Source organism: Lynx rufus, unplaced genomic scaffold (genome assembly GCF_022079265.1).
Source record: "Lynx rufus isolate CCGP_SWC_20201006 ecotype Redwood Valley unplaced genomic scaffold, mLynRuf1.p SCAF_2, whole genome shotgun sequence".
NCBI classification, from domain to species: Eukaryota; Metazoa; Chordata; class Mammalia; order Carnivora; family Felidae; genus Lynx; species Lynx rufus.
Window position 1 is genome coordinate 38,711,899 of NW_025814834.1, and position 24,654 is coordinate 38,736,552.

Consider the following 24,654-nt stretch of genomic DNA (forward strand, 5'->3'; position numbering starts at 1 on the left):
CCTTTTTTTTCAGGACACAGAGATTTAATAGGTAGGATCTACTTCCAGATAAAATATGCTGTAGCCCATACACGTGATCAGATTAAAGCTGCTATGACATTAGGATATTTATGGTAGTCTCCAGAAATACCTCAAAGAATTGGAGCACCTGGCTGGCTCAGTTGGTACAGCGTGTGACTCTTGGGGTTGTAGATTCGAACCCCATGTTGGGTGCAGAGATTAAAAGTAAACTCTTAAAAAAAATTCAAAAAATCACCAAAGACACTTATATGTGGAATCTTAAACAATCAAACTCTTAGAAGCAGGGAGCAGAAAAGTGGTTGGCCATGACTGAAGGGTTGGGGAAATAGAAGTTGTTAAAGGATACTTACAATTACAGGATGAGTAAGGTTTGAGGATCGAATGTATAATATGATGATTAGAGTTAACACTGTATTATATAATTGGTATTTGCTGAGAATAAAAATGAAATGTCCTCATCAAAAATTAAGTATGTGAGGTGACAGATGGAATAATTTCACAATGTGTATCGAATCATTATGATGCTCACCCTCAATAACTTACAGTTTTGTCAATTATACCTTAATAAAGCTGACCAAAACAAACAGCTATAGTGTCAGGATCCCCAAGGGCAAATGACTCCATAGACAGTTTACCTGGACCAAAGTCACAGTCCAGATGGGTTCTTCCTGGATTTTCACAAATCACTTTTTGTACTCACAAGAAAAGGTTAGGTCATGCTCTATGGGTGTTAACAACACAGCACAATTAATAGAACCATTGCTTATCCCTTAATTCAGGAGCCACAGCTCAGTCTCCTTGCTTTAGAACAACTGCAGTCATCAAAAAATCAAAACATCTTCAGATCTTGTATTGAAATCCCCTTTAAATCCAATGTTCCTACATGTAGTCAGTCTCTACTGCTAAAGGAAACCATCAGTTTTCTACTAGTTAATAATTATGAATTCTTTTCAATTTTTCTATTACCATCCATTGTTTTAATACTCTTTGAACATATAGTTATGGTAACGGTTTTCATGTCCTTGTTTGTCACTTTTTTTTTTTTTTTAATGTTTATGAGAGAGAGAGAGAGAGAGAGAACGAGGGCAGAGACAGAGGGAGACACAGAATCCGAAGCAGGCTCCAGGCTCTGAGATGTCAGCAGACCCCGACGGAGGGCTGGAACTGATGAACGGTGAGATCATGACCTGAGATGAAGTTGAACGCTCGACAGGCTGAGCCACCCAGGCGGCCCACTGTCACTTTTAACATCTGTTAATCTGGGTTAAATTTTCCTGCTGCTTTGGATTGGTACCACAAATTGTGATTTTTACCTTGATGGGTGCCATATATTTTTGTATTCCTCTAAATATCCTTAAGCTGTTTTGGAATGCAGTTACTTGGAATAGATCATTTGGGGTCTTGCGTTTCAGATTCGCTGGGTAGGACTAGAGCAGTGTTCGCTGTAGGGCTACCTATTCTCTACTTCTGAGACAAGTATTCTTTAGTGTTCTCCACCCAATGCCCTGCAAATCATGATGTTTCTCATGCTGGCTGATGGAAGCTGGTATTTTGTGTGTGTGTGTGTGTGTGTGTGTGCTGACCACTGTTAACTTAAACCCTTTTGGATGATTCTTTCTCCAGCTTTAGGTGGTTTCCTCACATGCAGGTGCTCAGCTAATACTCAAGAGGGCTTTCGGGACATCTCTGAAATTCTCCCTCTGTAGCACTCTCCTCTCTGGTATTCGGTCCTGGAACTCTAGCAGTCCTGGTCTCCCTGGACTCTGGCTCCTTAACTCAGGACCAGGTGCATGAACTGTCTGAAGGCTAGAAGGCGGGGTGATAGTAGGGTTCACCTCATTTGTTCCCTTTCAGGGAGTACTGTTCTTTGTTGCACAATGTCTGGTGTCTTAAAAACCATTGGTTGATATTTTGTCTGTGTTTTGGTAGCTTCAGATGAAAGTACAGGCCCACAATAGAACCTAGTATACAGCAGACCATTATAAAAGTACTATAGAAACACTTCAGCAAGTTCATCACTCTAAACAGGCTGTTCTAAATATAGGTTTTACTAGAAATGATCACCAATCTAATGCTATAATTCACTTCTCCCAAGCTAAGGTTTAGTATAGCCAACCTAAAAAAATGACATAAGGTTACACTGACTTTATCAATAATGATACTCTTTGAGGACAAAACACAAGTGGAGAAAAATGTCCTTGCTCTGGATGAAGAAGATAAACATATTCTTGGCCAGTAACGGTCAATGTCATGACAACACTCAAGAATGGTGTATTTACAACCCAATAAGGTTGATCATCTCTCCTGCACAGTAATTGGGATCTTTTGTCCTATGAGGAATTCAGGACAAAGGAACTGTTCTGTGGGGTTCTTGCTTAGACTATTTCAAGATTGACTCTCTGGTACCTTAAAATAACTTTATCTTCTTATGAAGAGTCTAAAGGGATAAATTCTGTAGGAGTTAGATAACTTGGGGAGGCTTTTCCCAGCCTGCCAATCAGTGAACCCTCACCTCTTGAAGTCAGACACACAGAAATAGACGCATTCCAACAGGTGCCCCCTGAATGCCAATTACCAACCTTACCCACATAACTACACTTCTACAGATGGTACCAACCCTCAAGACCTCTGAAAGTCTTGCGATTCTTGAACTTCGTGTTTCCCCCAAATGTTATATAAGATCAGCAGTCTGCTCCGATCAGGGAGGACTCTGCCTGACCAACAGAGCTCTCCCTCAATTATTACGGCTTAGTTTAGGCTATAAATTCAGCTTTGTCTTTTTTATATCAGAAGAAGAATGGTAGGCTCTTCAACCTCTGAGAGTCTTACTAATGATATTCCCTCCAATTCACAATGCTCACTCAATTTAGGTCCTGATAGCATCATCAGTAGCTACCATTACTTGAACATGAATAAAGCCAGGTGCTATGGTAGCTGTTTATGTTCATTAAGTCTGGATTACCTACTCTACCGCTCCCTATCTAAAATAAAAAAAAAAAATATATATATATATATATATGTATATATATATATATATATATATATATATATAAAGCTGAATTTATTGCTTACAATAGTAAGGAAGAGCTACATGGGCCAGGCATAGTCCTGGAGCAGAGCAGTCTGCTGTATACAATAATTTGATTTGTAAACATCTGAGGAAGTTATAAATACAATCTCTGAGATATCTAATATAAGAATAGAGCTGTAGGGGCACCTGGATGGCTCAGTTGGTAGAACATATGACTCTTATTCTCGGGTTTGTGAGTTCAAACCCCACACTGGGTATAGAGCTTACTTAAAACAATTAAAAAAAATAAAGAAGAGAGATCTAATCCTACTAAAGATGTGCTGGTAATTACCCAGCATAAAAGGGTATTTTTTTTTTTTTTTATGTGGAAAAGTTTTTACCATTTCCCAGGTGATCCCATTTTCAAGGATTATCTACTGGGTGTTAGACTAGGGGATTTTATCGAAACAAAATATCCTATCATTTAGTGGCTGTACATCTAGTACCTCACTAAATGCTTTTTGATAAAATGTACTTAGAAAAATAGACAAGTATCATACAACAGTAACTTCTATTATACAACAAATTCATATAAATTTATTGGGTGGAAAATGGGGAAAGAGACAAAAAAGATGGGGTGGTTCTGTACTGATATCAGCAAGTTCCTGAAAGAATAAAGTCCAAAAAGCTTCAGCCCACATCAAAGACTTGATGTTCTGATGACTGTGGAAAAGGCCAGCCCTGATTGCTGGGCTCTGGAAATCATGGTGGTGTAGCTATCGATGAAGAAGTGCCTCTGTCAAGGGCATCAATCTCTCTCTAGTTCAGAATGACATTTCTTGGGCGTAAGTCTAAGACGCTGTTTATTCTCCCACCGATGTAGAGCAGACTGGCTGGATGCCACGTCGTGCTTGTTACCTTGGTCCTGCTGGAAAGAAAACAGACCCGACACTGCAAAACTAACTGCATAGCTGAGGCCGTTTTGTCTTTACGAATATAATTTATTAATCAAGGTGAGTGGTTCTAATCTAGACAAGTTGGGAAATGTAGAACTTTTAAGAAAGAAATTTAATTCATTTGTTTTCTTTGCAGTTTAAAGAAATCTACAGATTAGTGGGGAGAGTTGCTGGATGAAGAGAGAACTTCTGTAATTAGAAATTTGAAGAGGGGCACCTGGGTGGCTCAGTCGGTTAAGTATCCGACTTGATTTCGGCTCAGGTCATGATCTCACGGTTTGTGAGTATGCGCCCTGAAGTGGGCTCCATGCTGAAGAAAAAGAAATCTGAGAAGGAACAAATCCAAAATTGCTTACGACAGCCATGTCCAAATACCCTACCTCTTCCATCCACCCGTCTTCTCGGGGAAGCCTCTGCAACCGGTTTCTCGTCAGCTCAAGCTGCAGGCCATCAAACCTGCACTTAAACCAGCGATGAGCTTCCTCCAGGTTAGCTGTTATCTGGACATACAAGCGTTATCATTAAACATTACAACAAAGAAACAGTTTTTTGTGTATTGGTTCAAAAGACTTTTTACCTAGATGTTAAAAGACCCAAATCCTGAATGCAAGGTCCTTGTAACCTATTTGCATAATATCCATTCTACAGATGAGAGAGATTTCTGAATGAAGAGCTGAGGGATGCCTGCAAGCCTGTTGCTTTTTCATGCATTTGTTCCTATTTCTTGGGTGTGACCTAAGGTAAGAGAACCCTGGGGAAAAATCAGAATGATGGGATAAGATAGCGCTGCAAGTGAACGTGGTAGTGCAAACCATGGTTGGGACTTGTGAGTTCTGTTCTCCAAGACTAAATACTTCTCCAAAGTCCCTACACTAGATTTTTCTGTTGTGCTTTATGAAAGTAAACTGAATTAGTAAAAGACGGAACCAGCTTAGCGTAAGTTGCATCCTCTTTATTTCCTTTATCATCAAAATATTTTAGACTTCAGCTCCTAAGCACAAACTTCCAAATCACCTTTGTTAGATTGACTTCAAAGGCAGACGACTAGAGGGACCATTTAAGATGATCTGGACTCCGTATTCATTTAATTGACAAATATCTACTGTGTGCCTGGCACTTTTATGTGTGTTTGGGATACTATGGTATTTTAAGGTAGGGCCAACAGGCTTTTCTGTGGTATAATGGTTGCTTCAAAACAGCTCCAGAACATATCCTCTAGAATAAAAAGCAAAATGACTGTTTTCTTCCCTTTGATTATTTGTTTCATGGACAGCATTTTCGTTTTTTGATTCTCAAGTCTTGAGAGGTATTTCTGTCTTGCCTGGGAGAAGGCAAGATCTAGGAGAGCAGGGACTTCGTCGGGCTTGTTTCACCCTGTGTCTCCATCACCTAGGACAGCGCCCAACATATGACAGGTCCACAGTAAATACGTGCGACCATGTATTTGTCCTAGCCCAGCCAGTTCACAGTGTGGGCACAAAATAGTGAGGTAAAAAAATAGAGCTCCCCTGGCATTTAACTTTTAGAAAGATACAAAGTTCAATTATTTTCCAGGTCTGTTTGTATACCCTAATGCCGGTGATACTCACACCCTGCCCCCCACCAAAGGCAGTGTCCAGCACTCTTTACCAGGAGTGGAGGGAAAGATGCTTGAAATGGCCCTGTACATCCATCCTATCTCCTCTTGTTTGGTAAATGAGAAGGGAGGCACCGTTTACTGAAACTTACTCTGAGCCATCTAACAGAACAATGGAAAGGTAAGTCTCAATACCCTGACTTTTCTAGATGTGGTAACCGATGAGTTAAAGGAAGTAAATGTAAATTCCTTAAGGGCACTGTGTCACAGTGTGACAAACTCATGTGACAGTGTTCAAACTCATGTGTGTCTGAGTCCATATTCCCTTTAATATTCCACTGTGACAGTCATGTTGTCTTGTAATTTAGTGGCTGTAAAAGGCACACACATCATGACCAACTGACAAAAACATCACTGTGATACCTTAGAAGCTGTTTTCCTTATCTGGAAAATGAGGAATGGTTGTGGCAGACCATGATTTCAAAGACCCTTTCCAGCTCTAAAAAATGTATAATTTTAAATACCTTCAAATAGGCCAATTTAAGACTAGAGAAAGGAAAATCACAAAGTAAGAGGGCCTACTCAGGGGACCTGACGGGCTCAGTCTGAAGAGTATATGATTCTCAATCTCAGGGACATGAGTTTGAGCCCCACATTGCATGTAGAAATTACCTAAATTAAAAAAAAAAAAAATAAGGCCTACTTAACATTTTTTTATTGACTGAACAAAGAGCTTCCACTTTTATTAGTGATGCTGAGTAATAATGCATTAAAATCTACACACATGCTGGTCTTCCCCTTCTTATATTAAGTGGTAAAGACTTGGACTTAATCAGTATTTTGGCATTCTGTTATCTTTTATCAGGACACAGAGTCTCAACCTAAAAATCATTCTTCATAATGGAGATTATACTTCGTAAGTCATAATGGTTCTTGCCTGTTACGCTCCCAACTATGTTAACGAGGCATTTTACTCTGACTTGAGTGTTTCAAAATTGTTGTGTGTGAGGAAACTTGTTAAGTCTTTATGTCCCTAGGTCTGGCTTACCTGTTCCGATTCCACACTGGCTTCTTTGAGTTTATGCTCTGTTGCCTCTTTGCATTTCTTTAGGTGTCTGATGGTTTCTTCCAATTCCTGAAAACGTGATACAAAGATTTTTACAAATTCCCACAGTCCCATATGGAACAAAGAGCTTCCATATTGTTATAAATGGGCAATCAAATTATGAAAGCATGATGGAGTACACTTTCTAACTTCAGGTGCCACCAAAATATAAGATGAAAAGTGTCATTAGTATCCACAGATGTGTATGATCATAGATTTTGATTTATGGATTCTCCTGAAGAAAAAGTGATTAATAGCTCTTTCCAGAACTGAAGGAATATTTTTTCATTGGAGACAATTTCTGTTAGAAAGCAAGGGCTTAATGATCTCTTGAAGTCCTTTTGCAGTGATAAAATGTTATGCTTTTCCAGAGGCTGGGAAGAGCTAAAAATCCTGTCATAGCAACAGGTGTATCTAAGCTTCAGGGAAGAAGCAAGGGGTGTAAAGTGCCTGAAAGACTGAAATTCAGTTCAGAAGTCTTATTTAATAACAAGTATTTTGCATATGTGAGCTGTAGCTGTTAAGAATGAATATCTTGGGGCGCCTGGGTGGCGCAGTCGGTTAAGCGTCCGACTTCAGCCAGGTCACGATCTCGCGGTCCGGGAGTTCGAGCCCCGCGTCAGGCTCTGGGCTGATGGCTCAGAGCCTGGAGCCTATTTCCGATTCTGTGTCTCCCTCTCTCTCTGCCCCTCCCCCGTTCATGCTCTGTCTCTCTCCCAAAAATAAAAAAACGTTGAAAAAAAAAATTAAAAAAAAAAAATGAATATCTTATTAAGTTGAAAATTGAGAACATGGGCCACATTCAAAGCTATAGGCTTCTTCCTACTTGTAGACTTATGTTTCTTCTACAGATCTAGAAAACGTAGATGCTCTGATGTTGGGTTTCGGTACGTGTCACTTGCTGATAATCTGAGATGAACCTGAGGGAACTTTTTACCTGGCACCGGTTCTCCAGTTCCTGCCTTACTTTCCGCTCTGCCTCCAGGCGCAGCTCTTGCTGTTTATTCCGTGCTGAGGTCTCGTACTGGCTCTTGGCCAACAGCTGCATCTCTTTCTGTAGGTTAGTCATTTCAGATACAAATTTCTGGATACTCAGTGACTGGGAGGGCACAAAGAGGGAAGCAGTTGGTGAACCTGTCCAAGTGTGAGATTTTAGGTGAATAGTAAACATAGAGTTTGTGGAAATCATCTACCTGTTCATAATTTTTTTTCTGATACTGATCCTTAATTAGCTCCATTTGCCTCAATTCTGTTTCTATTTGCTGAAAGTAAATGTGGAAATAACATAGAAAGATGATCAGTGGAGAATCCCATATGAGACCCACAGTTACCAGCCCCTGCTGGGCTCTCCTTCCCGACTGGCCCACTGACCCTGAAAGAGCAAAATCCTGTACGATCACTGTGGGAGAGGCAGATGGGGGGCCAGAAGGTGACATGGCAGCTGAAGAGAAATCAAACATTTACACAGCAGTGTCTCTCTCTGCTGGAGAAAGACAGTCTGTCCATCCCCCTGCAATCTGCCCACTTCCCAGGTGTAGCTGTAATTCCCGGAGCACACATGCTGCTGTTAGTACTCTGGAACTATCTTCGCCAGACCCCACAGCCTGCATGGATCCTCATCAGATAACAGGGAGTAAGGGAGACTTAGCATTTTTCATACAACCTTCATCCTCTCTACATTCTGAGTATTATTCGCCTTAGTCGACAAGTGGAGCTTAATTTGGGCCTTTTGATTCTTTATTTTCTCCTTGCTAGTGTTCAGGATCTTCTCCAGCTCTGTGAGTTTCTGCCGCAGCTCTCGGTTGGTCCGGGTTACTTCCACTGATCTGAAGTTGGCTTCGTCAAGGGCTTTCTTCAGCTGTGGAACACAAAGGGAAAATTCAGTCATTTTTACCTTTCATTAAGAGAAGCTTATAAGTAGGTCTGTCCCCATACTTAGTTCCTTCTCTTTGGAACTTTGTTTTAACAAGAAGGGAAAGTGAGGCAATAATAATGACGTTTGATTAAGAAGACCTGTGGAGCAACACTCTAAGTGGTTTTCATCTTTTGTTTTCATAACTATTAACACTAAAGAACACAACGTATATAATGTTCGTCATTCTCTTTTCAAGAGCACGACCTTGGAGTCCAACCCCAGTTCAAATCCCAGCTTTAGCACTTACTAGCCAAGTAATTTTGGATAACCGACTTCCCTAAGCCTCAGGTTCATCATTGGCAAAGTATGCACATAAACTATTTCATAGGGTTCCTAGTTAAATAAGACAAAGTAGAGAAAGAAAGCAGAGCCTGGCATATGGTAATTTCTCAGTGATCATTAAACTTTTCTTTCCTGTCACTTGTGACCTCATGTCTGGACAACTGAAAATTATATGGTAATTTCTATAAATACTTGCCAGCTACTACCACTGCATATATTTTTAGAATACTGCTTTTAGTTTTTAAAGATTTTAATAAAATTGTCTAGTGGAAAAACAGCATAGTGCTTACTGTTAAAAACCAGACAACAATTTCAAATGGAGTCCCTTATGCTCAGTCCCAAACTGAGACTGAATTACGGTTTTGGCTTTCCCAGAAATGAACTCTTAAACAAGTCCATCAGGAATTACCTGATCAGCAGTAGTTTGGTAATCTGCCTGATCCTGTCATCCCCTAAAAGGAAAGAAACTGCAATAACCAACTCAAGTTTTTGTCTAGTAGAACTTGTTCTTGCTCCCTTTTGCTATAAAAAGGCTTTCATTTTGTACACCTCCTTGGAGCTCTTGATCTGCTAGACTGGATGATGCCCAATTCGAACAAACTTGCGTTCTAATAAACTCTTAAAAGATAAACTGAGGCATATTAAAACTTTTCTGATTCCAGAACTGTTAAGCTGAAGGACAGCACTGGTCCCCAGGAGCAGTGAGCTGCCTGGTGTAAGTGCCCACTGAGCTCCCCGCTCCATCACTGCCTCTGGAGGCCACAGGTTGCATCTCTCTTGGATCCTGGCTCTGCAGCTTTCGAGTTAGCAGCTTTCAGACTTTAAGCCTTCCATTTTCTGGACTGGGTCGCTCCAGTGTGAGGTCTCAGGTGAATAAAACTTTTAAGGCTGAACAGATATTTTTGAATTACAATGGCTATAGTGGAGAACTTTTAACCTAAATATGCTTATCCATGTACGAGGTGCTCTAGAGAAGGTGCTCTAGAAAAGCAAAGCCAAGCACTCATAAAGGGAAAAGAAAAATTATTTTCCTTTCTCTGTGGTTTCTGGGGACTAGAATGAGATACGCTGGAACACGAGCCTTCAGATGGGATCTGGGACAACTAGCAGAAGCTAACAAAGAGTGAGAATTCTCAGCAAAGTCAGCTTTCTCAGATGTCTGTGATGTCTGGCTGAGAGAAGAAAGTAAAAAAATTCACACTGTCCTTTCCTTTCCAAATTCAGATTGATAGGCAAAAAACAGCTGTAAGAATTAATCTTTGAATTGTATCTTGTGAATCTGCTTTTGGGTGCCCACTGGTGGTTGATCCTTTCTCACCCAGGGACAGCTACTGCCTTCTTGTTTATCTTGCTTTATGTCCTGAGAACCTGGCGAGGCAACCATCGGGTCAGAGGCTGGATAGAAACAGGGGTGCCATCCCATTCATGGCTAGGGACCTACTGACCCCCAACACAATTCTCTTTCTTTTGGTTACTTTGGGAGTGGCTCTGATCTTGGGAGAGTAGTATCTTTTGTGCTCTTTGGGGATCTCTCTTATATTCAAGGGTTTAATACTGCTAGGAATATTTACTGTTTGTCCTGGCTGAAACTTGGCAAGATATCTGAAAGAATTTAAAGGAGTTCTATGGTCAGAAGATGGCCATATTCAGAGCCTGACAGACTTTTAAAAATTCCTTTCTCCCCTCTGCAATGATGGCAGTATTACTGGTCAACAGCAGTTCACCTCCTGCTTGTTGATCCTTTGGGTCTGAGTGAAGATGAGGGGAAAAAAAAAGTCTTCTCCCCTGAGCTAAGATGAAACTATGTACCCAGAGAGAAAGAGAAACATTCTAAAGCCTCTGTGGAAGGATTTACTAGACATTCCAAACACACAGCTCTGAATCTAGAACCTAAGAATCTTTTGACTTCCACCTTAGTTGAAGATCTTCTCCCTGGTGTAAAGAAGCAAATAAAGATAATGTAGTTGGGTGAGTGGGTCAGCCCACGAATTAAAGGTTGCAACCCAATTCTTTGAGAAATTAAAAACTGTACTTGTCTTATAAATCAAGTGTACAAGAACAGAAATTCAGCTCTAAAAACAATTCAAAGCCCTCTTGTTCTTTTTACTGATCCCCAAACCTCTCTATTCATCTAATGTTTGCAGATAGTGTAAAAGATCTGGACTTAGAATACAAGTTCCACCAAGGGGACTTTTGTTCCCTTTTTCTGTGCCTTTTGAGATAAAAATGTTCTACTTGGTCTTCTCCATGAACGAAGACCATTCGTACGAGTGGGGGGGTAGGGAGAAAAGATATTTGGAAAACTAGGCCCATGAAAATCTTAAGTCACCTTTAAAAATATTAAAAGCTTTAGCCATCTGAACAAATAACCTTAATTTTATTCCATTTGCCAAGAACACAATTTGGATCTAACTGTTCTTTTATCAACTAGTGAGTTTTGCAGTATTGTACCTGTCTCAAGACTAAAATTATAAAATGAAACCTGTAAGACCTGTTTGTATGTCTTTTATACATATTAGAGACTTTTTTCCTACCTTTGAATGGTATTGCCAAAATGACTTTGTAAAGAGCTCTATTTAATCGGTTTAAAGACAAGTATTTATACGTATTCAGTGTTCTCTAAGAAATAGAAAATCTAACCCATATGATTTTCAAGTTCACATGATCTAGGATAATCATCAACAAATCAAACAATGAACTTAAGCTACCTTTTTCCTTCTTTAATTTTTTTTTTTTTTTTTTTTTTTTTTTTTTTTTTTTTGTGAGAGAGAGTGCATGAGCAGGGGAGGGGCAGAGAGAGAAGGGGATAAAGGATCTGAAGCAGACTCTGTGCTGACAGCAGACAGCACAATGCGGGGCTTGAACTCACCAACTGTGAGATTAAGACCTAAACTGAAGTTGGATGCTTAATCGACTAAACCACCCAGGTGCCCCTGAAGCTACCTTTTAATTAAAACATCCATGTCTTAAGAATTATCAACATTAGCTGTAATACTTCCATTTTACCCAGGTTTACTAAAAGTCAAAGAAGCTTATCTATGTCTGTCACAGAATTTGTCGGCAAGAAAGATAATTTAAGATCATGGTTAGATGATTTCATGTCTCATAAAATTTTCATGAGTAATCTAAATGTAATTGTTAAATGGAGGATAAGTTTCCAAAATCTTTTTGAAAACTTTTAAATCACACTAAAATAAATGAAATGATGGGTACTCACTGAATATCTAGATCAATTCTAAGTAAGATAAAATACCAAAACATAACTAAACACAGGTTTATCCACTTTTGGCTTCCTTTCACAGAGGAACTAAAGGTATTTGGGTCTGTTAGTAAAGCTGTTTTGTGCTACATTAGAAGTTTACTATGAGGAAGAATAGACTTCTAGAAATTAATGGGTTTACAGACTGGCCAACCCACAGAATGTTAGTGTAACACACTCCACAACTGCTTACTTCCTAGGTTTTACTAGATATGAGGATTGTAAGGGTTAAGAATTCTAATCAATATATGTAATTACAATTACTTTGAAATAACAAGGGTGAAAGGAAACAACTGTGTATGAAAAGTAGTAAGTAAATGATGGACTGTTCTAGAATGAGAAAGAGGAAAAGACACAAAACAAAATCTGAATGGATAAAAGAAAAAATTGAAGATTTGTGGAAAAGGAATCTTAAGAAAGGAATTTTCTGTGTGATCAAGGTGGCTAAGTTAGAATTGGTTTATTCAAGTTTCTAAGGAATGATTTTGGTGCAAAATTAGAATTTGTTTTTTTCTTCATTATAAGGACAAAGTTTCCTTGGACTATTGGTCTGTTCTTGATAAGATTTTATGAAAGTGTTTTTTTAACCTTTTGGGTAATCTACCTGAAAGATAAAGATTTTGCAACTGAGCACAATAATTTACCGTGCTTCACATGGTCTTTTATTAAGTCTGTGATTACTTAAGAAAACCTAGTCTTGTCAATGTTAAGAGCTAAGTTTTGTTCCCAACCATGTAACCTTCTGTATTTGCCTTTAAAATTTTCCATTATCAGTTTAACTAATACTTCGTAATAATTTGTGATCTTATTTAGTCACATGTTCAAATGTTTTGACAACTTCCCCAAATCAAATTCTAAACGGGGTCTTTCTGATCTCAAAGCAACTTGCAGATTTCCCAGATAGTCCTTGGAAAATCTCAAAGGATTTGTGTCTCACCTTGTAAGAGAGAAATGTTAAACTAATCAGGCTTATTTGGTATGCTAAATTACATGGGAAGCATTGTCAAGTGATGATAAACCTTACATAATATTCGTACAATGTGTGTTATTAATATGTGTTCTAGAAAACATAGGAAATTCCTAAAAATCTGATACGTCCTTTTGAGTCATAATTTCAGTTTTTATCTTCAAATGTTGTATATCATGGATATAACCAAATTTCCTTGTCAATCCTATTATAATGAACTCTCATCAGATCTTTAAACATGAGCATATTAAGGTTTTTTTTATCATTTATAGACAGCTATTGTTATACTCTGATACTTTTGCAAAAGGGAGATTTCTGGGAAGGAGCCTACTAGGTACTCTTGACCACTGACATCCCTGCCGTAGTAGGTTATCAGTAGATACCGTACAAGGTATCAAACCTTGGGTGCATATTTCACAACTGAAGAAGGCCCCAGCTGACATGTGGTCCTATGTAAAGACATTGCAGAGGCCTCAAAATCAAACTGACAAGTAGCCGACATTGAGGTAGACTGCTTCCTCCCAAGACGTCAGATCAAAAATTATTTGTTTCTTTCTATTCTTGCTGCTCTGACAATCATTATCCTAATTCTTATATCCTGAAGGTCTTTATGATTGTTTTGCCCATGTTTTGCCTTGCTCTGGCCTGCAAAGATGATGCCATTGCAAAGGGGGTAATGTAACCTCCAAACAACTGGTGGATTTGCCATGATGCTGGTAATTCTATAGCTCTGCCCATCACACATTTCTCCCTGACTTCCAATGCTTGTTTCTCTGTACCAAACTGCTCCCTCTCCATTGTATCATACTCCCTACTCCTAGGGGTCAATTTCTCTGCCTCTGGCTAAAAACTCCAAACCAGGGGAATCTTGTATCCAAGCTCTGTATAAAGAAACGGACATAGGCAAGGGCACAGTCTGTGGTCTACAGACTCGTAAATTTTACTGGCTTTCATGGCTGTCGCCTTTCTAATCCTGAGCCATGGACTGAAATCAGGACTTACAGGAGGCGCTCATGATCCAAAATTCGCTTCCTTTGGCAGATCCCTACTGTCTTGGCTAGGAGTAAGTACAAATGGGAATACCATCAGAAACCTCTCCTTAACTCTTGAAGGTACTGCGGAATCTACTGATAAAGTAACAGCTGCCCAACAAAAACCACTAGACTGTCTGAAGTTGTTCTGGATAACAGGACAGCCCTATCTTTTAGTTGAACACAGAGGTGTTTGTTCTGTGTACAACACCACATGCTGTACTTAGACGGACACTTCTGGGCAGGCTGAGACTCGGCTATGTAAGATCACTGAACAAGCTAAGCTAGTTAGTTGGCTTGAGAAAGGGACTCCTTCAACAGAATCCTTCACTTATTTGACTTTTTGATTGATTTGGGTCTTGGGGACCAAGGCTCCAAAGGACACTCTAGATGTTGGGAATTATCATGCTTATAATAAACTTAGTAGTCTCCCTAAGTGTGCTGTATTCTCTCAAAACCTTGAAACACATGTTCACAGTTGCTAACCACCAAGCAAATGATCTAAGACTAGAACGTCAGAACAGAAATGAAGAGAATGACTGACTTAAAAAATGTGAATCTAAAATGTCATGGCCTGTGAATGCCATGAAGAATATCAACAAAAAGCATGACCTATGAATACCACACAGAAATTCAGCAAAAAAACTTCAAGAACTCCCGAGTAGTAGCTGGGAGTAGATAATGCCTTAAACTTTAATGACCTCTCTCAGGCTGAGAGTCTGATCAAAAGGGGGAATTGTCGGGGTGCCTGAGTCGGTTAAGTGTCTCTTTGTTTTGGGTCAGATCATGATCTCACGGTTCGTGAGATTGAGCTTCACATCGGGCTCTACGCTGACAGTACAGAGCCTGCTTGCGATTCTCTCTCTCCCTTTCTCTCAAAATAAATAAATAAACTTTAAAAAGGGGAGGGGAAATTGTTAAAAACAAAAACAAAAACAAAAAAAACAGGCCCAAAATGGAGTCAGCTCTCTATCACCAAACTGAGACTTAATGCTTCAGCGATTCCAGAAATGGACTCTTAAACCAGTCCATCAGGAATTGTTTGATCAGTACCAGTTAGGTCATCTGCCTGTATAAGACCTGCCATCCCCTAGAGGAAAGTACTTTGCAGTAACCAACCTGCTTTTATACCTAATGTAAGTTGTTCCTGTTCCCTTCCACGAATGAAAGCCTTTCATTTTGTACAGCTCCTTGAAGCTCCTTTTTATCTGCTAGATTGGACACTACCTGATTCGAATTGAGTTTTGCTCAAACTTTTAAAATGTTTAATATGCCTCAGTTTATCTTTTAACATTACTTAAATCATTTTACAGAGCTCCCTTCCTCCTCCAGTGCCCTTAAATAAGTGCTGCTTGATTTTTAGGAAAAGGTGGCAGCAGAGAAGGGAGAAGATAAGAACACAGTATTCTGAATGGGTGATAGTGTTTAACGTGCAAAGTTGTTTGTATCTTTTCTTTCTACACTAACTCATTGTTTCTGATACTAACTTCATGACACAGTGCTGGTCTTTTATTACTACTCAACTAACTTCTTGTTAGCTATTCTGCCATTATTTTAATCATAGCTTTGTCAAAACTGGGTAAGCCCTAACAACTATCACTTACTTTGTATTTAATATGTTTGGGCACTGTGACAATGACTTTACATATATTTTCCAACGTAAAAACAAAAAGTAGTTATGATGATTTCCATTTTATGACTGAGGAAATAGACTCAGGAATTATTGCAGACAGTAAATGTACACATTGTTAGTAAGAGGCAGAACTGGGACTCTTAAGTGGTATGCCTTGAGCCTACCCCTGATATCACACACTCACTCTGCCCTTGGTCTCCTCACAAGGTCACAATCTCCAGTGATCCTTGTTAAAAGGATCTACATTTTATAGGTATTCTGACAACTATCTCTGATTAAAGGTGCCTTTAATTTCAGGGCACATTTTTGTTTCCCACAGAATTTTGTTTCTAACCTTTAAAAAACTTTAAAAAAAAAATACTCATTTTTTGAGAGAGAGATGGAGACAGAATGTGAGCAGGGGAGGGGCAGAAAGAGGAGACACAGAATCTGAAGCAGGCTCCAGGCTCTGAGCTCTCAGCACAGAGCCTGACGCGGGGTTTGAATCCACAAACTGTGAGATTATGACCTGAGCTAAAGTTGGACGCTTAACCAACTGAGCCACCCAGGCGCCCCTCTTTCTAACTTTTTAATATTTACATAGTGTTTTGTAATTTGCAATTCTTCCCTCCCCTTTGTTGATACAACATTTAGTGTCTGTTTAATGATTTTTCTATTAAAATTGCCTTTCGATTTGTTTTCTATTTTCACCTGAGCCATGTTGCTTGGCCCTAGTCTTCTAAAGCCCAAAGTAACTGTTCTAGTTTCGAGTCTTCATATCTCCTGTTTCTCCTTCATTCTTGCCTATTCTCCACTACCACCAGACTAACCTTCCTAAAATTGTGCTTACAGTGCACTATCCCTTTCTCAGAAACTCACAGGGCTCCACTTTGACTGGAAAGTTCACCTCTACGATTCTGACAGTCAAGGTCAGCTGGTACCATCTCAGCTAACCACTCTTTCTCAGACACTTCCCAAAGTCTGCTCTGATCAAGAGAGAAATCCTATTCATTTGGTCACACATCCTGTTCATTTCTCTAAGCTTTGGTCATCCCCTTTTACTGGGTGTCCCAGCCCTGCTGGTTCTGTCTCAATTGTGTATTTTCATTTTTCTTCTTCTATCACCCAACTTTCCCTTGCTTTGAATTCCTTCAAGATTGTACCTAGCCTCTAGTTACTCAACAGAAGTCCTCAGCTGTTTACGCTATTTGTCTCCTTTTGTAAAGAGGAGATCATAATGAAATAAAGGTCATGTAGCACGCACCAGAGCATGGACCATACATGCCTCTCAGGAGAAGGTAGATGAGTGATGGGTGCTGGTGAAGCAAACTGAGGGGACAGATGATTGGATGTCTCCCAATGGCCACTTCCTTCCTCTAGCCCTCAGTTATCACTGTCCAATGCAAAAGCTGTCATTGAGACATTCCTTCGCTGGGCAGAGAACTGTCTATCAGAAACTTTCTGTGTTTCGATTTACAAAGAGCACAGAGATGGTTTGATCACTTTGGGCTTATTGGTCAAAGAGGAATGAAAAGGGCCAAAGAACAGCTGCAGCCATTCTTGGAAATCCTGCGACTGGTTCTCCTCTTAAAAGATTCACATCTAGAAACCTTTTTGTCACTCGACTGCATACCTCAGTCATTTCCCGTTGCGCTGCCTTCTTTGCCGTTTCTCTCTCAGTTTGAAACTGCTTTCTTAGGGCTTCTATGCGTTCAGCATGCATTTCTGCTTCCACTTTGGATTCCTCAGTCATCCGTTCTCTGTTTGAAAAAAAGATAAGTCACTCTTAGAAATCATCTTAGCAGGTAAGGAAGGCCTGGACGATCATGGGCAGCTGTCCAGAAGGTATGATTTACACATGAGAAGCACATCAGGCACCAGGTGAAACTCACTGGTCTGGAGCCCATTAACACAAAGGGAAGAAAAGCATTTACGTGTAGCATTAAAAGCCAAAAAGTCTTTCAACATCAAGAGAACCAACCAAGAGTGAAACACACACTCTTGTTTTAACCAGCAACCAGTCTTGAGCCAGCAACATTTCACTAGATAAAATTTGCACAGCTCATGGACAGGAAAAAATGCCTTCTCTGCTTTAGCTTATACCTTCCTCATATCCGTATGTTCATGACCTGAAAGGCATAAAGGTCTATGTGCACACTGCATTTCCCTTGGGTAAAAGTTTTCATGGAACGTTATTTATATCTAAATCCTATTTACCAAGGTGCAGTTTACAAAAAACTCTGGTGGCCTGACTTGAACTTGATGCGTTTGACCTAATCTTAGGCCGAAAAGGAAAACAATGGTTAAAGATCTGCCTGGGTGGAGTCATCCCACTCCTCCATGGGTTCTTCCCATCCAGGCTGAGGCTATTCCTTTTCCAAATCATGCTTCTAAAGGACACATTAGCTTTTGATAGAAAAGGCTTGGCAGAAACATACAACATTCTTTAAATGTTGGCTTTACCTTCATGTGGAGCAGCAGCTTGACACCAGATGAAGGGAGAGCTGAAAAGGAGATTCACATGAGCATTCCCCAGCCTGCTGGCGGCTGCTGCTGCTCAGGATGCCTGGTTCCTAACACAGTTCTGCTGGAGTACTAGTTCCACGCAGAAGATGAGCATTTTTAAAAAAAATTTTTTTTTAATGTTTTTATTTATTTTTAAGACAGAGAGACAGAGCATGAGTGGGGAGGGGCAGAGAGAGAGGGAGACACAGAATCTGAAGCAGGCTCCAGGCTCTGAGCTGTCAGCACAGAGCCCAACGCGGGGCTCCAACTCACGAACTTTGAGATCATGACCTGAGCTGAAGTTGGACGCCCAACCAGCTGAGCCACCCAGGCGCCCCTAACCAGTTTAGGTAGGTGAGCCGGACGTAACTCTCCCAGAGGCTCTTCCCTAATTTCACTGTGACTCTACTGCCCTTACTTGAAGGTTTCCAAATTTTGTCGCTCAAGTTCTTTGTTTTCCAATTTCTCCTGCACATGATCAAGCTTTGTTTGTAGATGATTATTTGTCTGGAGAGCTTGCTCCAGGCTCATAGCCAGTTTCCTGTTGTCTTCTCTAGCTACATCTAGAGCTTTCTGTAGAGGCTCCATCTGAAAGAGAGAAGACGCTCTTTAATTCTACTGTCACAGATAGATTCAAGAAGTCGGTAACACTATATACTCACTCCTTACACTTTTTCATCAAATGCCATTGAGACAATAACTGGATGGAACCAGAACTAAAGATTCCAGATGCCTGGGATATAGATGTGAGAATTTACTGCAGACACTGCTTAGGAGACTCTTACAAAGCAACGGGAAAAGCAAGCTCTGCTGATTACTATGAGCTTTGAAAAATAGAACCAACTTATTTATTTAAAAAATTTTAAAGTAAATTCCCCTTTCCAATCTTATAACTTCTGGTGTCACTACCTAAAGAGAGAAGAACTGGAAATTGTTCCTTGTATGTCCTTCCAGAAAAAGCTTATTTATACGAAATATCAAAGACTTTTTAATATATGTGCATATATACTTATAAATTCATGTGTGCATATATCCATGAGCACACACATGTAAGTGTGTCTCCTTATTAATAGTGGGGTCACTCCAGCTACTTCTGACTTAAATTACAAATTATTCCCTAAGCCCTTTAACTTCTGCAATCATATATGCATTAATAAGTAAAAAGAAGTAAACTATATCAGAGAGAGAATTAGGCATAATTGTGGTCCTGGTTTGCCAATAAATGACTCACTGTAAGGTTACAGGCCCACTTCCCGTTTGTAAACATAACTCAGACTTGAATGAAAAAGAGATTTACCTGATTACTTACCCCATTTTCCTAAAAGAGCAATGTCCCAATAAAACCAAAAATATCAATATTCTCATCTATAATAATGGCCTTTACCTCACTGTTGTGCTGGGCATCCACAACAAGCATTCTCGCCTGCCACTGGTCCACTTCTGCCTCCAGCTTCTGCACCCTCTGTTGATTTAGAGCCCTGAAAATGGGAGACACAGAAAGAGTGACTACAGAAAAGAACTATCTAGGAAGGATACCACTGGGAGCTACAGGGCACTCTTCTTCCAAGAAGCTCAAATAGCATATGTCATAAACTACAGATGCTCAGAATACCTTAGAGTTGGCAGGTGACAATTAGTAGCCTCAGCTTCAGGTTAAGAAACTAAGACTCGAAGGATTAAAAAGTTGTCCCATCTACGCCTGGGTGGCTCAGTCAGTTGAACGTCTGACTTCCGCTCAGGTCATGATCTTGTGGTTTGTGATTTTGAGCTCCATGTCGGGCTCTGTGCTGACAGCTCAGAGCCTGGAGCCTGCTTGGGATTTTGTGTCTCCCTCTCTCTCTGCCCCACCCCCGCTCATGCTGTCTCTCTCTCTCTCTTTTTTTTTTTTTTTTTTCCCAATGTTTTTTATTTATTTTTGGGACAGAGAGAGACAGAGCATGAACGGGGGAGGGGCAGAGAGAGAGGAAGACACAGAATCGGAAACAGGCTCCAGGCTCTGAGCCATCAGCCCAGAGCCTGACGCGGGGCTCGAACTCACGGACCGCGAGATCGTGACCTGGCTGAAGTCGGACGCTCAACCGACTGCGCCACCCAGGCGCCCCTCTCTCTCTCTTAAAAATAAACATCAAAAAAAATTTTTTTTGTCCCATCTATGATTCAATTTGGATTGATACATTAGCTATCAATACTTGTCAATGACTAACTTATGAGCTGGTAATTTTATACTATATACATATATCACCAGTACAAAAATATATTGCTTCTAGATGGATGGGCCTGCTGTTGAGATTTTGCTTCTAAATACAATAGCTACCCAGAATCTTATTGTGAATGGTGAACAATTTGCAGTACCATCCCCTTGACTTTTTTATGTTCAGAGGCAATACACGTTTATAATATGCAAAAAACAAAGATAAGCACAATGGAGAATATAAAACTGGCACTTGTTCTCCCATAGCAGAGAGACAATAAGCACTAATACACCCATCACAATATATTTCAGAGGACCCGTTAAACTGAAACCATTTGCTCATTAACCTCAAGGGGAAACTTTTATGCAACTTGAAACTTTCAAAGGAGTTTACTTCTTTTTTTAAAAAAATTTTTTTAACGTTTATTTATTTTTGAGACAGACAGAGAGCATGAACGGGGGAGGGTCAGAGAGAGGGAGACACAGAATCTGAAACAGGCTCCAGGCTCTGAGCTGTCAGCACAGAGCCCGACGCGGGGCTTGAACCCACGGACTGCGAGATCATGACCTGAGCCGAAGTCAGCTGCTCAACCGACTGAGCCACCCAGGCGCCCGGGAGTTTACTTCTAAAATATGGCTAGAAGTAGGTCTCAGAATGATTCATCTAAAAATATTAATCTTTAAATAGGATACTAATAAATAGATAATTCAAACTCAACTAGGCATGGAGCTTCAATTATCTAGATAATTACTAGTCTGCAGACCCAAGGACAGGTTTAAAGGGTAGCAGTAATATAGCACATGAATTTCTAGAATACATACTCCTTTACATCATTACAAAATATGGGAATTTTGAATTTTTGAAAGTCATGTTTATTTCTACTTCCAGATACTCCCTAATTTTCTAGATCTTTATTTTTTTTATAATACCATGTTTTACTGAATAGGTCTACATTTCACCACTTCTGAAATGTCAAGCTAAAATAGAGGACTTTTAGAGAGCAACAGAGTAAAGGGGGTGAACTGTCAGATTCATACATTTAGTGAGTAGTAAAATAGGGAGAGGGAAATATGTAAAACTTTGGGTTGGAATTGGAGGAAAAACCTGTTCAGGACTGAAGGGAGGTCCTTGATTTCAAACAAAAACTTCCCCTTGAATAAAGACTATACAAATAAGAACTTGGGTTTACAAAGAACATCGAATAGCACAAAACCCCATTAGGCGGAAGAAATGGCCAGGACAGAGGGGTGTGGGCTGTGGGGGCAGCCAGTCTGCAGCAGGGATGGCTGGGCTACAGGCTGGGAACCCCGCTGGAGGCCGCAGCTCAGGTACAGGATCTACAGGGAAGAGCAGGTTGGGAAGTCTAGAGGCAGAGGTTAGTGCATTCACCAAAATCCCTTGCTTTCCAGTCAAATTCCTAAGATGTTTCCCCAAACAGGGGCTAGATCTTTATTTTAAAGTGACTTTGTTTCTCACGGTGCCTGGGTGGCTCAGTTAAGCATCTGACTCTTGAATTTAGCTCAGGTCATGATCTCACAGTTCATGGGTTTGAGCCCCACGTCGGGCTCTGCACTGACAGCACAGAGCCTGCTTGGGATTCTCTCTCTCTCTCTCTCTCTCTCTCTCTCTCTCTCAATCTCTCTATCTCTCTCTCTTTCTGCACCACCCCCCCCCCCGCCGCCTCTACTCACATGCTTTTGCTGTCTCAAAATAAATAAACAAACATTAATAAATAAACTTAAAAAATGAAGTGACTTTGTTTCTTGAATGCATGCCACTCCTTACTATAATGGAGCAGACATGCTCCATTACATGCACAAAGACAAAAAAAAAAAAAAAAAATCTCCAGTACCTTTCTTTCTTGAGGCCTGCAATCTCTGAATCCCTCCGCCCAAGCTCTATTTGTACTTTTTCCAGAGCACCTTGCATCTTACTGTGAGAAGCCAGCACATTTTCCAACATAATTGTAACTTTGCAGTTGTCTTCTTTAGCCTCTGCCAGTTGTCTCTGAAAGTTTCCCACCTAACAGAAAATGAAACAATACAAAGATATTTGATCCTTTCTCCTTATTCCACTGCTGCTGAGTCCCATTACTTCTAGGCAAGAATATGGAAACCAAGCATGGCAAAATGCTAAGAGGAATAATTGAAGCATATTTTATTTTATTGTTAAGATCTTAAGTTATTGTGACTTTGAGAAAAGAAAACTAGCCCCCGCCCCCCACCGCCACCCTGTGGAGAACTCTGCAGCACTTCCCAACTTTTGTCATGTCATAACATCTGTATTAACTGCAGACAATGGGATCAACAACTTCCTGGTTCTAGATGTGGTCCCAGGCTGGTCTGCTCTGGCCCTGATCAGTTATCATGGGACAGAAGAGAACATACCTGAAGCCCATCAGAATCAGGAACATGTTAGTTACACATAGTAGGAAGGTTACTGTTACCAAGGTCAGATGATTTTCAATAGAAAACATTAGGACTTTCAAGACTGGAAGTTAAAAAAACACTGGGGGGTGCCTGAGTAGCTCAGTTGGTTAAGCGTCTGACTTTGGCTCAGGTCATGATCTCATAGTTTCTTAGTGTGAGCCCCGCACTGGGCTCCCTGCTGTCAAGGCAGAGCACATTTCAGATACTCTCTCTCCCTTTCGCTCTGGCTCTCCCCAGCCTGTGCTGACTCTCTCTTTCATTCATTCATAAATAAAATAAATAAAATAAAATAAAATAAAATAAAATAAAATAAAATAAAATAAAATAAAATAAAATAAAATAAAATAAAAACCAAAACCAACAGCAGTTAGCAGCGCCTGGGTGGCTCAGTCAGTTGAATGTCTGAGTCTTGATTTCGGCTCAGGTAAGGAACCCACTGTTGCGGGATCCAGCCTTGCATCAGGCTCTACTGAGTGTGGAGCCTGCTTAAGATTCTCCTGCTCTCTTCCTCTGCCCCTCTCTCCTGCTTGTGCGCACATGCTCCCTCTCTCTCTAAAACAAAAACAGGAGCACCTGGGTGGTTCAGTTTGTTAAGCGTCCAACTGTGGTTCACGTCGTGGTCTCATAGTTCATGTGTCAGAGCCCCAAGTGGGGCTGTCTGCTGTCAGGGTGGAGTCTGCTTTGGATCCTGTCTCCCTTTCTCTGTGCCCCTCCCCTGCTCTCGTGTGCTCTCTCAAAAATAAACGTTTAAAAAAATAAAAAACAAAAACAAAAACAATTGGGAATTAAATCACGTATTTTTAAGGAAAATATTTTACAGCTCTTCTAAAGTTATCTTAAAAAAAAAAAGCTCCTCTGATCAATCCTCGTTCTTACCAAAGGTAACAAGAAATGAAGGAATACGACTTGACTTGCGCAAGATTTCTTAAGTATCTCATTTCAATAACAAACTTTCAAAAAGGATTGATGCCTTGCCTTCTTGCTCTCTCTGTCCTCCAAAGCCTCAAGGTCCCCTTTCAACTTCTGACTCTCTTTTAGGGCTGCATCACGACACTTCACTGCTCGGGAGAGCTCCTCTTCATTCTTTTCAAGAATGGATTTCACCTTAGTAGAAAACAAGGAATGATAAATAATTTGTCTAAAGCACTATAAATCAGCAATTAGAATAAGAAAAAGCAATTTGGACACCAAACTTAAAATGTTTAATTAAATATGCTCATCCACTATAATAAAAAAAACAACTTTATTAGCTACTTTTCCCTTTAAAGAAAACTACAAAGCAAAAAAAAAAAAAATCTGTGTGAATAAACATGAGCAAACCTAATATATGTCAATCTCCATGAAAATACAGGGTAAGTGATAAAGGAGATAAGACTATGAAGGTTAGATGTAAAATGGTGGGGGTGGTGGACTGATTATCCTGGAATTTAAAAATACAGTAAAACCTTGGTTTGAGAGCATAATTCATTCCGGAAACATGTTTGTAATCCAAAGCACTTGTGTATCAAAGCAAATTTAAAAAAGAAAAAATTTTTTTAACGTTTATTTTTGAGACAGAGAGAGACAGAGCATGGACGGGGGAGGGGCAGAGAGAGAGGGAGACACAGAATCAGAAGCAGGCTCCAGGCTCTGAGCTGTCAGCACAGAGCCCGACATGGGGCTCGAACTCATGGACGGCGAGATCGTGACCTGAGCTGAAGTCGGCCGCTTAACCAACTGAGCCACCCAGGCGCCCCTCAAAGCAAATTTCAAGAACCATCAGCTCAGTTGTGATCATGTGATGTCTGGCCTCAC

General features: G+C 40.2%; 1 protein-coding gene, 1 long non-coding RNA gene and 1 other non-coding gene across 5 annotated transcripts in view; 2 read left to right on the forward strand and 1 right to left on the reverse strand.

The window, feature by feature from the left end:
* The first annotated feature begins 1,098 nt into the window (after window positions 1-1,098).
* LOC124515125 (uncharacterized) lies at window positions 1,099-24,100 on the forward strand. 3 transcript variants are annotated; one of them, XR_006962752.1, is made up of 5 exons: window positions 1,099-1,195; window positions 3,915-4,044; window positions 4,124-4,475; window positions 4,636-4,727; window positions 5,542-6,256. It is a non-coding gene; the product is annotated as an uncharacterized LOC124515125 (long non-coding RNA). The 3 variants fall into 3 exon arrangements; XR_006962753.1 differs by lacking the exon at window positions 1,099-1,195 and adding an exon at window positions 23,899-24,100 and having other exon boundaries at window positions 3,867-4,044; window positions 5,542-5,744; XR_006962750.1 differs by lacking the exon at window positions 1,099-1,195 and having other exon boundaries at window positions 3,867-4,044.
* CCDC150 (coiled-coil domain containing 150) overlaps window positions 3,642-24,654 on the reverse strand; it is a 96,601-nt gene continuing 75,588 nt past the window's right edge. The window contains exons 17-27 of the mRNA XM_047083678.1: window positions 23,836-23,964; window positions 22,284-22,453; window positions 19,624-19,717; window positions 18,658-18,827; window positions 17,368-17,494; window positions 8,332-8,526; window positions 7,862-7,930; window positions 7,606-7,767; window positions 6,612-6,698; window positions 4,368-4,487; window positions 3,642-3,956 (exon numbers count right to left, since the gene is read on the reverse strand). Of these exons, the coding sequence (XP_046939634.1) occupies window positions 3,840-3,956; window positions 4,368-4,487; window positions 6,612-6,698; window positions 7,606-7,767; window positions 7,862-7,930; window positions 8,332-8,526; window positions 17,368-17,494; window positions 18,658-18,827; window positions 19,624-19,717; window positions 22,284-22,453; window positions 23,836-23,964 (1,440 nt within the window). The 3' untranslated portion in view covers window positions 3,642-3,839. The remainder of the gene's footprint in view (window positions 3,957-4,367; window positions 4,488-6,611; window positions 6,699-7,605; window positions 7,768-7,861; window positions 7,931-8,331; window positions 8,527-17,367; window positions 17,495-18,657; window positions 18,828-19,623; window positions 19,718-22,283; window positions 22,454-23,835; window positions 23,965-24,654) is intronic.
* Window positions 10,551-10,621, forward strand: LOC124516822 (small nucleolar RNA SNORD56). Its single transcript, XR_006963211.1, has one exon. It is a non-coding gene; the product is annotated as a small nucleolar RNA SNORD56 (small nucleolar RNA).